General features: G+C 42.0%; 1 protein-coding gene across 1 annotated transcript; it reads right to left on the bottom strand.

The window, feature by feature from the left end:
* Window positions 1-287: 287 nt before the first annotated feature.
* On the bottom strand, window positions 288-16260 carry LOC110524922 (thymic stromal cotransporter homolog). The gene is made up of 6 exons (XM_036976552.1): window positions 15888-16260; window positions 13737-14318; window positions 13248-13419; window positions 9170-9253; window positions 2832-2988; window positions 288-604 (listed from the first exon to the last, which is right to left on the bottom strand). Exons 1-6 carry the CDS (start codon window positions 16128-16130, stop codon window positions 547-549), a joined length of 1296 nt encoding a protein of 431 aa, XP_036832447.1. The 5' UTR covers window positions 16131-16260; the 3' UTR covers window positions 288-546.
* Between the last annotated feature and the right edge of the window lie 546 nt (window positions 16261-16806).

Genomic DNA, 16806 nt, shown 5'->3' with positions numbered 1-16806 from the left:
TATGATTATTCTATATTAAGGCCATGGGTAGTAGGTAGTGGACCAGTCTATGATTATTCTATATTAAGGCCATGGGTAGTAGGTAGTGGACCAGTCTATGATTATTCTATATTAAGGCCATGGGTAGTAGGGCAGTGGACCAGTCTATGATTATTCTATATTAAGGCCATGGGTAGTAGGCAGTGGATCAGTCTATTATTATTCTATATTAAGGCCATGGGTAGTAGGGCAGTGGACCAGTCTATGATTATTCTATATTAAGGCCATGGGTAGGCAGTGGATCAGTCTATGATTATTCTATATTAAGGCCATGGGTAGTAGGCAGTGGATCAGTCTATGATTATTCTATATTAAGGCCATGGGTAGTCAACCTCTGGAGAATGTCAACACTCTTCTCATTAATACCCCGTCAGTTCATGTCCATTGGCTCAGTCTCAGGCTGGGATTCAATCAAAGGCTCGTTATAGTGCAGTTTCCCCAACATTCACAGTACCCCCCCAGTATTGTCTCATAGCCTGACGTGGTGACACGATGACCTCACCACCCTCAGTCCCCCAGGATCCTTTCATAACCGTCAGCACGGCCAGCTCTGCAGCCCACCACGCTGGAGGAGAAGAAAACACAGGGCCCTTATTACTGTGTCACCATTCAGTGTAACAACAACCTGTACTTACACTGTACTTAGGGGTATGATGTCCTCTGGACCTGAGTCAATAGAGCATGGCGCATGTAATGCCAGGATAGTGGGTGGATTTCCCAGGACCACCCGTATGTAAAATGTTTCTACGCATGACTGTACGTTCCTTTGGATAAAAGTGTCTGCTAAATGGACTGATGATGTCATGTCTTACCTGACCAGGTGTGGTGGTGAGGGCTGATGATGTCATGTCTTACCTGACAGGTATGGTGGTGAGGGCTGATGATGTCATGTCTTACCTGACAGGTATGGTGGTGAGGGCTGATGATGTCATATCTTACCTGACCAGGTATGGTGGTGAGGACTGATGATGTCATATCTTACCTGACCAGGTATGGTGGTGAGGACTGATGATGTCATATCTTACCTGACCAGGTGTGGTGGTGAGGACTGATGATGTCATATCTTACCTGACCAGGTATGGTGGTGAGGACTGATGATGTCATATCTTACCTGACCAGGTGTGGTGGTGAGGACTGATGATGTCATATCTTACCTGACCAGGTATGGTGGTGAGGACTGATGATGTCATATCTTACCTGACAGGTATGGTGGTGAGGACTGATGATGTCATATCTTACCTGACCAGGTGTGGTGGTGAGGACTGATGATGTCATATCTTACCTGACCAGGTATGGTGGTGAGGACTGATGATGTCATATCTTACCTGACAGGTATGGTGGCGAGGACTTATGATGTCATATCTTACCTGACCAGGTGTGGTGGTGAGGGCTGATGATGTCATATCTTACCTGACCAGGTGTGGTGGTGAGGACTTATGATGTCATATCTTACCTGACCAGGTGTGGTGGTGAGGACTGATGATGTCATATCTTACCTGACCAGGTGTGGTGGTGAGGGCTGATGATGTCATATCTTACCTGACCAGGTGTGGTGGTGAGGACTGATGATGTCATATCTTACCTGACCAGGTGTGGTGGTGAGGGCTGATGATGTCATATCTTACCTGACCAGGTGTGGTGGTGAGGACTGATGATGTCATATCTTACCTGACCAGGTGTGGTGGTGAGGGCTGATGATGTCATATCTTACCTGACCAGGTATGGTGGTGAGGACTGATGATGTCATATCTTACCTGACAGGTATGGTGGCGAGGACTTATGATGTCATATCTTACCTGACAGGTATGGGTGAGAGATTGAGGTGTATTTTTATTGCCTAGGTGTATTTTTATTGCCTAGGTGATAACCTTCTTCGTTACTCTTGGTACCTGTTGCAATTACAATGCCTTGGGAATTTGATTGTGAAATGTAGCCTACCTGATAACAAGGCTACTTTGTCTATCATACCGTTTAACTCTACTTATTAACCACCAATAGAGGCTATTTCACAACTCTCCGCGACACGTTGTGCTTCCGCATAAAATAATTACCTTTGTTAGCGCTTGTTATAAATTCTGATCCAGGCTCGGTCTTATTGTTTCTGATGTGCCTGAAGGTTTGGGTTGTGATGGTAAGAGCTGATCCTAAATCACTTTGTGATGCGTGGAACCGAATATGAAACGTCGGCTCAACAAGTACAACATGGAATGTGGCACTCCACAAAAATATATTCATTTTGAAAAATGTAATTTCACTTGTTTAGAGACTAACATTTTTATTTTTTTTCTTTAGTTTTGCTATTTTTATTTAAGGTTAACAAATAGAAAGTGGGAAGTTTACTTCAGTTTTTGTGTTCTGGAAGCCAAGAAAACTAGCTACAAATTGTTACATCAGAAAATGTGAAGAAGACTGGCCACCCCTCAGCCTGGTTTCTTCCTAGGTTCTGGCCTTTCTAGGGAGTTTTTCCTAGCCATCGTGCTTCTACACCTGCATTGTTTGCTGTTTGTGGTTTCAGGCTGGATTTCTGTACAGCACTTTGAGATATCAGCTGATGTACGAAGGGCTATATAAATACATTTGATTTGAGGTATGGTGGTGAGGACTGATGATGTCATATCTTACCTGACCAGGTATAGTGGTGAGGACTGATGATGTCATATCTTACCTGACTAGGTATGGTGGTAAGGACTGATGATGTCATATCTTACCTGACAGGTATGGTGGCAAGGACTGATGATGTCACATCTTACCTGACAGGTATGGTGGCGAGGACTGATGATGTCACATCTTACCTGACAGGTATGGTGGCGAGGACGGTGAAGATGCTGGACAGGGTGAAGACGAACCCGGGAAACCAGTCCAGCGTAGCCTGGTACACCTTGGTGTAGATGGGAGTGTAGGCCAGGCTGGCGATCTTAAAGGACAGCTGCAGTGAGATGAGGGTGATCCCTGTGAAGAGAAAAGACACGTCAGTTAGCATTGTCTGTCTGCTGCAGTTTCCTACCAGTGTCCGTAGAGGAAGCTGGTACACCACACACTGTAGGTCTGAGAGGAGCAGATGAAAGCATTATGACAACGGGTGAAAGGCATTTACTATTTTTCTCTCTGCCAAATCAGTGTAGTGCTCCCTTTTTCAAATGATAAGGGACCTATTCAATCTCTATCGCGGAAACCTTACAGATTGTGTAACCTACATTTTAAGGTAATTCTGATTGAGCTGACATGCAGCATTGCAGCGTTTACCTGTAAATGGAGTCTCCCGCTAATGCGGGCACATTGCCTTTAAATTCCAACCACTGTAACTCTAACACAGAGCCCTTAAAGGAAGCAGAACTGGATACACTAGCTGGTCAGATAGTTCCAGTTGAGTAAAGTTGTTGGCAGAAAGTAAATCTATTCATGCTGTGGTGGTGGTGGTGGTGGTGTGCAAAAGGTTGACTTGTCTGCTTGCTACGGTAGTTGTAACTTCCCCTTTTAACCTCGTCACAGTAGAACAGGGAAGAGAATCACCAGAGTGTCTGTTCTGGGTCAACCACATACTAACGTAACGAAAGCTTTGTTATAGTTATTTACTTAGCGACAACAAGGGTGCATCCCTAAAGGTCTCCTGTTCCCTACAGGAGTGAAGGGGTTTGTAGTGCACTATAAAGGTCTCCTGCTCCCTACAGGAGTGAAGGGGTTCGTAGTGCACTATAAAGGTCTCCTGCTCCCTACAGGAGTGAAGGGGTTCGTAGTGCACTATAAAGGTCTCCTGTTCCCTACAGGAGTGAAGGGGTTCGTAGTGCACTATAAAGGTCTCCTGCTCCCTACAGGAGTGAAGGGGTTTGTAGTGCACTATAAAGGTCTCCTGCTCCCTACAGGAGTGAAGGGGTTCGTAGTGCACTATAAAGGTCTCCTGTTCCCTACAGGATTAGGTTGCCATTTGCCAGAGCTTCCTGTTTGTTCCCTTATTCTGTGGCATGCAGGTTCACTTCCAGTTAAGGACTGTCAGGAAGGTAAAGGATATGATGTTGAGAGACACACTATCCATCCTGACCACACCTGACTGACAAGCTAATACTAACTATACCCAGGGACAGACTGGGAATGAAAAATGTCCCTGTACATTTTGACCAAAACCCACCCAGCGATACACCACCACCCACACAACCCACACCACACTTTATGTAAACAAGATTACTGAACAATATTTATAATAATAACTTAAATAAAATAGAACAAGGGGAACGTGTTGCTCTTAGGAGGAGGCTGGCTAGAAGGAGCCCATATTGGCACAATATGCATAAATTAGCATAAATGCATCCAGGTGCTGTTGAGAGAGTGCGCTCCTGAGCCTACTCTTGATGAATTTCAGAGTAGAGAAGCTCCGCTCATTACCTGGGTTACTGACAGGGTAAGTAGGAACCTGTAAGCAAGGCCCAGGATGTGGTATGTGTCGGTCAATAGGTTGTACTGACTAAGAATATGGTAGCAACACACTGGACAGTCCTCGCCAGATGAACAGTTCTTGTTCACCATCTCTACCTCGTCTTAATTTCCCTCAGGTTCATTGATCCTCCATAGTCCTGGTTGTGTAGTCTTCACATCCTGTGCATAGCACCACACAAGCACTCGATTGGTGGACTTTGCAGAGAGCACGGCAGGGAAGCCTTTATACTGGCCTTGCATACTGGAGGCTCCATCAGTGGAATTACCAATGCACTTGCTGAAGCCTCTCATGGACAACGTTCGTTACACATCTGACTGTGAGAGAGCATTTGATCTTGTGTTGTAATGTCCTGCATAGTGTCAATCTGGACTGTTTTGCAGAACTTCACTCAGTACCTGGACAAAGTAATGTCCAGTGGATGCCTTGCATTTCACCACAGCCACAAGCCTCTCATGGACGACATTCGTCACATATCTGACTATGACAGGGTATTGACCTTGTGTTGTAATGTAGCGTCAATCTGGACTGAAAACATACCAGCTTCCTGGATTTCACTTGATATGGTGGCCTGCATTGTGTGTTGGTGGTAATGACGTTATCGATGGTGGTCTTTGATAAGAGTGATTAGAGAGCCCCTTCTTGACCAGGACTCAGTGTTTTGCTTTTCTCGATGCAGGTAGTGAGATACTCTTTCATACGGCAGGCTACCCTATAGGGCGGCAGGGTAGCCTAGTGCATTGGACTAGTAAGAGGAAGGTTGCAAGTTCAAATCCCCGAGCTGACAAGGTACAAATCTGTCGTTCTGCCCTGAACAGGCAAACCCACTGTTCCTAGGCCATCATTGAAAATAAGAATTTGTTCCTAACTGACTTGCCTAGTTAAATAAAGGTCAAATAAAATTAAAAAAATACACAGTTTGTACTTTCCCAGCAGAATGATCATCTCTAAAAAGTTGCCATGGTCAATACTGCTGTCATCTAGCGTATAAGCTGCTTCAGAAAAAAAAATGTAGACCTCCACAAGTCTGCTTCATCCTTGGGAGCAATTTCCAAACGCCTGAAGGTACCACGTTCCTCTGTACAAACAATAGTACGCAAGTATAAACACCATGGGACCACGCAGCCGTCATACCGCTCAGGAAGGTGACGCCTAGAGATGAACGTACTTTGGTGAGAAAAGTGCAAATCAATCCCAGAACAACAGCAAAGAACCTTGTGAAGATGCTGGAGGAAACAGGTACAAAAGTATCTATATCCACAGTAAAACAAGTCCTATATCAACATAACCTGAAAGACTGCTCAGCAAGAAAGAATTCACTGCTCCAAAACCGCCATAAAAAAAGCCAGACTACGGTTTGCAACTGCACATGGGGACCCGATATAGCTAAATAGCCAGCTAGCCTAACCCAAACGTTGCTTACCTTCTCCCTATTGTCTTCTGTCTTACCGCTTCAGCTGCCAAACCTTGACTAACAGTTGAATTGGTATCGCTGGGCTCAACAATAGGTTGCTCTCTCTCCTCTCTGCTGCCTTCAAACTCACTAAGACCGCCCAATTTTTCAGTTTTTGATTTGTTAAAAAAGTTTGAAATATCCAATAAATGTCGTTCCACTTCATGATTGTGTCCCACTTGTTGTTGATTCTTCACAAAAAAATACAGTTTTATATCTTTATGTTTGAAGCCTGAAATGTGGCAAAAGGTCGCAAAGTTCAAGGGGGCCGAATACTTTCGCAAGGCACTGTACCCTACTGATTTCACCCTAACATGACCTTAATATACCCTACTGATTTCACCCTAACATGACCTTCATATACCCTACTGATTTCACCCTAACATGACCTTAATATACCCTACTGATTTCACCATCATACCCTACTGATTTCACCCTAACATGACCTTAATATACCCTACTGATTTCACCCTAACATGACCTTAATATACCCTACTGATTTCACCCTAACATGACCCTAATATACCCTACTGATTTCACCCTAACATGACCTTAATATACCCTACTGATTTCACCATCATACCCTACTGATTTCACCCTAACATGACCTTAATATACCCTACTGATTTCACCATCATACCCTACTGATATCACCCTAACATGACCTTAACATACCCTACTGATTTCACCCTAACATGACCTTAATATACCCTACTGATTTCACCCTAACATGACCCTAATATACCCTACTGATTTCACCATAACATGACGTTAATATACCCAACTGATTGGTATAGACAGCGGTTTTAGAATTAGAGACGGGGGCTCTAGAACTGGAGACGGGGGCTCTAGAACTGGAGACGGGGGCTCTAGAACTGGAGACGGGGGCTCTAGAACTGGAGACGGGGGCTCTAGAACTGGAGACGGGGTCTCTAGAACTGGAGACGGGGTCTCTAGAACTGGAGACGGGGGCTCTAGAACTAGAGACGGGGCTATAGAACTAGAGACGGGGGCTAATAGAACTAGAGACGGGGGCTAATAGAACTAGAGACGGGGGCTAATAGAACTAGAGACGGGGGCTAATAGAACTAGAGACGGGGGCTAATAGAACCAGAGACGGGGGCTACGGAACCGGAGACGGGGGCTACGGAACCGGAGACGGGGGCTACGGAACCGGAGATGGGGGCTACGGAACCGGAGACGGGGGCTACGGAACCGGAGACGGGGGCTACGGAACCGGAGACGGGGGCTACGGAACCGGAGACGGGGGCTACGGAACCGGAGACGGGGGCTACGGAACTGGAGACGGGGGCTCTAGAACTAGAGACGGGGGCTACAGAACTAGAGACGGGGGCTACAGAACTAGAGACGGGAGCTACAGAACTAGAGACGGAACTAGAGACGGGGGCTACAGAACTAGAGACGGGGGGTACAGAACTAGAGACGGGGGCTCTAGAATTAGAGACGGGGGCTCTAGAATTAGAGACGGGGGCTCTAGAACTAGAGACGGGGTTATAGAACTAGAGACGGGGGTTATAGAACTAGAGACGGGGGTTTATAGAACTAGAGACGGGGTTTATAGAACTAGAGACGAGGTTATAGAACTAGAGACGGGGGCTACAGAACTAGAGACGGGGGCTACGGAACTAGAGACGGGGGCTACGGAACTGGAGACGGGGGCTACGGAACTGGAGACGGGGGCTACGGAACTGGAGACGGGGGCTACGGAACTGGAGACGGGGGCTACGGAACTGGAGACGGGGGGCTACGGAACTAGAGACGGGAGCTACAGAACTAGAGACGGAACTAGAGACGGGGGCTACAGAACTAGAGACGGAACTAGAGACGGGGGCTACAGAACTAGAGACGGGGGCTACAGAACTAGAGACGGGGGCTCTAGAATTAGAGACGGGGGCTACAGAACTAGAGACGGGGGCTCTAGAACTAGAGACGGGGGTTATAGAACTAGAGACGGGGGTTATAGAACTAGAGACGGGGGCTACAGAACTAGAGACGGGGGCTACAGAACTAGAGACGGGGGCTACAGAACTAGAGACGGGGGCTACAGAACTAGAGACTGGGGTAATAGAACTAGAGACGGGGCTCTAGAACTAGAGACGGGGGAAATAAGACTTAGAGACGTGGTTCTAGAACTAGAGACGTGGTTCTAGAACTAGAGACGTGGTTCTTGAACTAGAGACGGGGTTATAGAACTAGAGACGGGGGTAATAGAACTAGAGACGGGGGCTACAGAACTAGAGACGGGGGCTACAGAACTGGAGACGGGGTTATAGAACTAGAGACGGGGGCTCTAGAACTAGAGACGGGGGCTACAGAACTAGAGACGGGGGCTACAGAACTAGAGACGGGGGCTACAGAACTAGAGACGGGGGCTACAGAACTAGAGACGGGGGTAATAGAACTAGAGACGGGGTTATAGAACTAGAGACGGGGGCTTTAGCACCAGAGACGTGGGCTACGGAACCAGAGACGTGGGCTACGGAACCAGAGACGTGGGCTACGGAACCAGAGACGTGGGCTACGGAACCAGAGACGTGGGCTACGGAACCAGAGACGGGGATTACGGAACCAGAGACGGGGATTACGGAACCAGAGACGGGGATTACGGAACTAGAGACGGGGGCTACGGAACTAGAGACGGGGGCTACGGAAATAGAGACGGGGGCTACGGAACTGGAGACGGGGGCTACGGAACTGGAGACGGGGGCTACGGAACTGGAGACGGGGGCTACGGAACTGGAGACGGGGGCTACGGAACTGGAGACGGGGGCTACGGAACTGGAGACGGGGGCTACGGAACTGGAGACGGGGGCTACGGAACTGGAGACGGGGGCTACGGAACTGGAGACGGGGGCTCTAGAACTAGAGACGGGGGCTACAGAACTAGAGACGGAACTAGAGACGGGGGTTACAGAACTAGAGACGGGGGCTACAGAACTAGAGACGGGGGCTCTAGAACTAGAGACGGGGTTATAGAACTAGAGACGGGGGTTATAGAACTAGAGACGGGGGTTATAGAACTAGAGACGAGGTTATAGAACTAGAGACGGGGGCTACAGAACTAGAGACGGGGGCTACAGAACTAGAGACGGGGGCAATAGAACTAGAGACGGGAGCAATAGAACTAGAGACGGGGGCAATAGAACTAGAGACAATTGTATTATCTGTCAGCTGTCTATTATATTATATTCTGTCAACTTGTATTATAGAACTTGTATTATAGAACTCACCATATGACGAGCCGTTGACCTGTTTAGACAGTAGGGCACGGATGGTGGGCATGGGAATCAGGGCGAACAGTGTGAGAGCTCGTGCTGAAAGGAATAAGTATATGTTAGGCTGTGAATTAAAACAAAACACAACTGAAGAGTTAAGTGACAAGATCAGCTTTCTAATTCTGTCAGCTATCTATTATATTATATTCTGTCAGTTGTCTATTATATTATGTTACATTCTGTCAGCTGTCTATTATACTATAATCTGTCAGCTGTCTATTATATTATACTATATTCTGTCAGCTGTCTATTATATTATATTACATTCTGTCAGATGTCTATTATATTATAATACATTCTGTCAGCTGTCTATTATATTATACTATATTCTGTCAGCTGTCTATTATATTATAATACATTCTGTCAGCTATCTATTATATTATGTTATATTCTGTCAGCTGTCTATTATATTATATTACATTCTGTCAGATGTCTATTATATTATAATACATTCTGTCAGCTGTCTATTATATTATACTATATTCTGTCAGCTGTCTATTATATTATAATACATTCTGTCAGCTATCTATTATATTATGTTATATTCTGTCAGCTGTCTATTATATTATAATACATTCTGTCAGCTATCTATTATATTATGTTATATTCTGTCAGCTGTCTATTATACTATAATCTGTCAGCTGTCTATTATATTATACTATATTCTGTCAGCTATCTATTATATTCTGTTGGCTATCTATTATATCATATTCTGTCAGCTATCTATAATATTATATTCTGTCAGCTGTCTATTATATTATATTCTGTCAGCCATCTATTATATTATACTCTGTCAGCTATCTATTATATTATACTCTGTCAGCTATCTATTATATTATATTCTGTCAGCTGTCTATTATATTATATTCTGTCAGCTGTCTATTATTGTATATTATATTCTGTCAGCCATCTATTATATTATATTCTGTCAGCTGTCTATTATATTATATTCTGTCAGCTATCTATTATATTATACTCTGTCAGCTATCTATTATATTATATTATATTTTGTCAGCTATCTATTATATTATAATCTGTCAGCTATCTATTATATTCTGTCAGCTATCTATTATATTCTGTCAGCTGTCTATTATATTATATTATATTCTGTCAGCTGTCTATTATATTATACTCTGTCAGCTGTCTATTATATTATATTCTGTCAGCTGTCTATTATATTATATTATATTCTGTCAGCTATCTATTATATTCTGTCAGCTATCTATTATATTATATTCTGTCAGCTGTCTATTATATTATATTATATTTTGTCAGCTATCTATTATATTATAATCTGTCAGCTATCTATTATATTCTGTCAGCTATCTATTATATTCTGTCAGCTGTCTATTATATTATATTATATTCTGTCAGCTGTCTATTATATTATATTCTGTCAGCTGTCTATCATATTATATTATATTCTGTCAGCTGTCTATCATATTATATTTTATTCTGTCAGCTATCTATTATATTATATTCTGTAAACTATCTATAATATTGTATTCTGTCAGCTATCATATTATATTATATTCTGTCAGCTGTCTATCATATTATATTATATTCTGTCAGCTATCTATTATATTATATTTTATTCTGTCAGCTGTCTATTATTTTATATTATATTCTGTCAGCTATCTATTATATTATACTCTGTCAGCTATCTATTATATTATATTATATTCTGTCAGCCATCTATTATATTATACTCTGTCAGCTATCTATTATATTATATTCTGTCAGCTGTCTATTATATTATATTATATTCTGTCAGCTATCTATTATATTATACTCTGTCAGCTATCTATTATATTATATTATATTCTGTCAGCCATCTATTATATTATACTCTGTCAGCTATCTATTATATTATATTCTGTCAGCTGTCTATTATATTATATTATATTCTGTCAGCTATCTATTATATTATATTCTGTCAGCTATCTATTATATTCTGTCAGCTATCTATTATATTCTGTCAGCTATCTATTATATTATACTCTGTCAGCTGTCATATTATATTATACTCTGTCAGCTATCTATTATATTATATTATATTCTGTCAGCTGTCTATTATATTATATTCTGTCAGCTGTCTATTATATTATATTCTGTCAGCTGTCTATTATATTATATTCTGTCAGCTGTCTATTATATTATATTATATTCTGTCAGCTGTCTATTATATTATATTCTGTCAGCTATCTATTATATTATACTCTGTCAGCTGTCATATTATATTATACTCTGTCAGCTGTCTATTATATTATATTATATTCTGTCAGCTGTCCATTATATTATATTATATTCTGTCAGCTGTCTATTATATTATATTCTGTCAGCTATCTATTATATTATACTCTGTCAGCTACCTATTATATTATATTCTGTCAGCTGTCTATTATATTATATTCTGTCAGCTGTCTATTATATTATATTCTGTCAGCTGTCTATAATATTATTTTATATTCTGTCAGATATCTATTATATTATATTTTATTCTGTCAGCTGTCTATTATTGTATATTATATTCTGTCAGCTGTCTATAATATTATATTCTGTAAACTATCTATAATATTGTATTCTGTCAGCTATCATATTATATTTTATTCTGTCAGCTGTCTATTATTGTATATTATATTCTGTCAGCTGTCTATAATATTATATTCTGTAAACTATCTATAATATTGTATTCTGTCAGCTATCTATTATATTATATTATATTCTGTCAGCTGTCTATCATATTATATTATACTCTGTCAGCTATCTATTATATTATATTATATTCTGTCAGCTGTCTATCATATTATATTATATTCTGTGAGCTATCATATTATATTATACTCTGTCAGCTGTCTATCATATTATATTTTATTCTGTCAGCTGTCTATTATATTATATTATATTCTGTCAGCTGTCTATCATATTATATTTTATTCTGTCAGCTGTCTATTATATTCTGTCAGCTGTCTATTATATTATATTCTGTCAGCTGTCTATCATATTATATTTTATTCTGTCAGCTGTCTATCATATTATATTTTATTCTGTCAGCTATCTATTATATTATATTATATTCTGTCAGCTGTCTATTATATTATATTATATTCTGTCAGCTGTCTATTATATTATATTCTGTCAGCTGTCTATTATATTCTGTCAGCTGTCTATCATATTATATTCTGTCAGCTATCTATTATATTCTGTCAGCTGTCTATGATATTATATTCTGTCAGCTGTCTATTATATTCTGTCAGCTATCTATCATATTATATTCTGTCAGCTATCTATTATATTATACTCTGTCAGCTATCTATTATATTCTGTCAGCTATCTATTATATTATATTCTGTCAGCTATCTATTATATTCTGTCAGCTATCTATTATATTATATTCTGTCAGCTGTCATTTTATATTATATGATATTGTGTCTGCTGTGGGATTTTGTAAGAAAGCAGTGAGTGAGTGTGTAAAGGGTGTAACCACATTTCTGTTGACTCAAGTCCCTAGGCGAGTCCCCCTTCTAGTTTCCAGTAATAATACATTTACAGTCCACAATTTGAAGGGGCTGAGAGAGACTTGACAGTGTGAAGATAAGATTAGTTTTTAAATAAATAAGGTGACGCTTCCTTTTAACACATGCTTTCAGACATCCTTGGCAGTGTTTCACTTCCTCATCTCTGTCAAGGTTTCCAGGTTACGCAAATCATTGATGTCTCGCTCCTTCTCTCTCGGTGTCTCTGTCTCTCTCTCCTTCTTTCTCTCTTTGTCTCTGTGTGTCTCTCTCTCTGTATCTCTCTCTTGCTGTCTCTCTCTCTTGCTGTGTCTCTCTCTCTCTGTCTCTCTCTCTGTCTGTGTGTGTGTGTGTGTGTGTGTTTAACCTGGTTTTAACTGTAATAAAGAGGAGCCTTGTCGTTCACTGTGGACCCTGTGTTTTACATTGTAATATTGTCTGAAATCAAACCAGTCATGATGAACTTCCTCATGTAATTACACTCTGATAACTGTAAATAAAACGTATTATCCTCTTACCCAGATAGAACATGTATGTTGCAGTGACGAAGGCCATGAAGTAGATCCCGGCAGCGAAGGACACCATGCCGATGATGATGAGGGTGACGTCACTCACCCATCTGGACATTACCATGACACCCAGGAAGCTCGTCAGGAAGACCAGGAACCCGGCGGCGTTACCGTAACCTACCTGTTGATGTGTTTTGGTTTAACCAGAGCCCTCTATAACAAGAGTTAATTGTCTCACAACTCTGCAATAGAGGGTTCTGGTTTGGAAATGTGTTTTAATGGATGTTTTAAAATTTTACCCTCTGGGACCAAATGCACTAGCCTGGATCTGTTGGCGCTATCTTTCCAACTCCTTCTTAAACATGTTTGGTATGACAGGGCCAGAAGTGGAATGATGGCACAACAGACCAGCACTTAGGCTACAAATCCACACACACACACACATATTTTAACCCCCCCCCCCCCCCCCCAAAAAAAATGTAATGCATTTCAACTCACCTGGGTGGCGTTCCAGTTCAGTGGCTCCTTCATCTCAAAGGTCACCAGTATCTCCATTCCTCCTCCCACCGCCACGTCAAATAGAATCCCACCCGCAAAAAGAAGCAGAATGTTCAGAATATTCTTGGAATATTGCGTGTCGATACCGTTGGTCTCGTTGCGCTCTTGTGCGCTTGGCGAGACAGTTGGCATTAGAAAGATAAACATTGTGTAGACGAGACACACAAAGTAGAGGAAGACACTCAGGCTCACTAACACTGTCCCCTGTTTAAAGTCCACACTGTACAACTGGAAGAGGTGCCCAGACACCAAACTACCGATGAGTCCAGCTATGCCATAGACCAGCTCCATTTGCATCATGTGGAGAGAGCGGTCCTCCTCGGTGGAGGTGAGCGACACCAGGGCCATGACCCCGGCCCAGTAGGAGCAGAACCCGCCGCTGAGTCCGTGGACCACCACCCCGCCGAACATAGCCTGTATCGGGAGATCCATCACTATGACCAGGAGCAGGACCACTCTGGAGACCAGGTAACCAACCAGAGGGATCACGATGGGGATCTTCCGGTACCCCAGGTCACCTACCTTGGATGGATGAACAAATGAATGAATTAACAAATGAATAAGTGAAAGCATTTCATCAGACGTATATAAAATACGTATAGTTGCTTCAGCAATTTAAGTAGGTTACAACAGTAGGGTATAAAGTAAAGACTGTCAAGGATTTCCAAACACAAAGTCTACACAGAAAATGTGTGGCTGTTTAAATCTCGGTGTTGAGGCAAAACGTGTTATATCTGAGTGTTGATTCTAGTGGGGTTAACACCAGTGTTATATCTGAGTGTTGATTCTAGTGTGGTTAACACCAGTGGTATATCTGAGTGTTGATTCTAGTGGGGTTAACACCAGTGGTATATCTGAGTGTTGGTTCTAGTGGGGTTAACACCAGTGTTATATCTGAGTGTTGATTCTAGTGGGGTTAACACCAGTGGTATATCTGAGTGTTGATTCTAGTGGGGTTAACACCAGTGGTATATCTGAGTGTTGATTCTAGTGGGGTTAACACCAGTGTTATATCTGGGTGTTGATTCTAGTTGGGTTAACACCAGTGTTATATCTGAGTGTTGATTCTAGTGGGGTTAACACCAGTGGTATATCTGAGTGTTGATTCTAGTGGGGTTAACACCAGTGGTATATCTGAGTGTTGATTCTAGTGGGGTTAACACCAGTGGTATATCTGAGTGTTGATTCTAGTGGGGTTAACACCAGTGTTATATCTGAGTGTTGATTCTAGCAGGGTTAACACCAGTGATATATCTGAGTGTTGATTCTAGTGGGGTTAACACCAGTGGTATATCTGAGTGTTGATTCTATTGGTGTTAACACCAGTGTTATATCTGAGTGTTGATTCTATTGGTGTTAACACCAGTGTTATATCTGAGTGTTGATTCTAGTGGGGTTAACACCAGTGGTATATCTGAGTGTTGATTCTAGTGGTGTTAACACCAGTGGTATATCTGAGTGTTGATTCTAGTGGGGTTAACACCAGTGGTATATCTGAGTGTTGATTCTAGTGGATTTAACACCAGTGGGATTGAAATTGAAACCACCTGCAGGGAATAAATTACTCGACTGTGTTGAGTTCATTTCCGTTAATTCTTTGGGTGAAAAAGATATGGGGGGGGTCTCATCATATTGTCCAGCATACTTTGTTTCAGGTTGCTTTATAGAATCGTTATTTTTATTTTTTAATCTATGTTTCTGCAGATTGATTCATTGATATTACACTACAAAAAGATAAATAACAAATGTTTCTAAATTAATCAAATCTGTAAGACTTACTTCACCCGTTGAGATAGTTGTTCCAGTTTAGATGGTTTAGGCGGTCTCATTTATCAATCTTCCCTACCTTGGCAGTCATTCTAACTGCAGTTGCACGTATTTAAAAGTTCCAATTGTGTGCCATCTTAACTCTGGCTGGATTCCAATAGGAAATATATAACTCTTTGCAAGCCATCATAATGTGACTTGCTGATACGGCCTGTAAACCAGGAGTTTCAGACCCCTGTGATAGTGCAAAACTAGGCTGTAGTTGTATGGTATTGAAATTGAGCGAACAGTGTTAAAATTCCAATCGAAAAATTACTGGCTTACCTTGGATAAGATAATGGCGGGTAGGATCGGAACGAATTTGGACAGCATATTATATATCATGTAAAAGTTGGACATAGCTTTCTGCCGGCTGTCCTCGGTGGGGGTTGGATTAAGCGCATCAGTCGCAATGGCGCATTGCTCTTTCACCACCATCTGCAAACCGGTGTCGAAAAACGCGCTCGCTATTTGGGCACATAGGACCACTGGCTCGATGCGTTTACGCAGTGTCCCCAATGGCAACATGATTAGTCCCGATAAAAATCAACAGGTGGTGAAACAACAAGACCCACCAGACTCGGTGTAACTATCTGACCCTGGCGCCAAACTTCACCAAGGACTGCCACCTGAGTCTGTTGAAATGTGCTAATCACGACCCTACCCATTCACCTCCTACAGTAGTTCCGTGTTTCAAACAGAGCCGCCGAGTAGGCTACGTACATGATGACAAAAGACTGGATGGGACTGGGACGATAGTTTAGGGAAATTAGCTCAGGGACAATATTTATTCTGCACGAGTAACATTTCCACATGAATGAATACAATCTCTTTGGTTCAATGGTTTTGTCTTTACAACTATTTCGATGTCAGTACACCAATGTAGATCTGTATTCAATTTGTGTCGCTGAAGAGTTACAGATTGCGCACAAGAAATGTAAAGGTAATTTTCGTTTGAGCCGATATGCAGCATTTACCGTGAATGCAGCCTCTGCAAGGGGTGGGGGGGACAGCGTGAAGAGTGTGTCCCCTGCGCCACCGTGGGAACATAGCCTATATCAGCTCTATAAAGGCAATGTTTTATCCAGTGGCGATTTTATCATGTAAATCTTGGTGGGGCAAGCTCCCCCATTTTTTTTAGATGCTTGCCAGCAAAGCCACTACATAACACTGAACAATATATTAGTTGCTCTATAACGGTCGG

The sequence above is a fragment of the Oncorhynchus mykiss genome, chromosome 5 (assembly GCF_013265735.2).
Source record: "Oncorhynchus mykiss isolate Arlee chromosome 5, USDA_OmykA_1.1, whole genome shotgun sequence".
Lineage (NCBI taxonomy): Eukaryota > Metazoa > Chordata > Actinopteri > Salmoniformes > Salmonidae > Oncorhynchus > Oncorhynchus mykiss.
Note: the sequence above shows the minus strand (reverse complement) of the source record. Positions and strands in the feature narration are given on the sequence as shown.

What these genes read in the sequence shown, in the direction of transcription:
- LOC110524922 (XM_036976552.1), bottom strand. Translation starts at nt 16,130, where the DNA reads ATGTTGCCATTGGGGACACTGCGTAAACGCATCGAGCCAGTGGTCCTA. An exon ending in AACATACATGTTCTATCTGG is followed by an intron (nt 9,254 to 13,247) that starts GTAAGAGGATAA and finishes TATTCCTTTCAG; the next exon opens with CACGAGCTCTCACACTGTTC. An exon ending in GGTCAACGGCTCGTCATATG is followed by an intron (nt 2,989 to 9,169) that starts GTGAGTTCTATA and finishes TTCTCTTCACAG; the next exon opens with GGATCACCCTCATCTCACTG.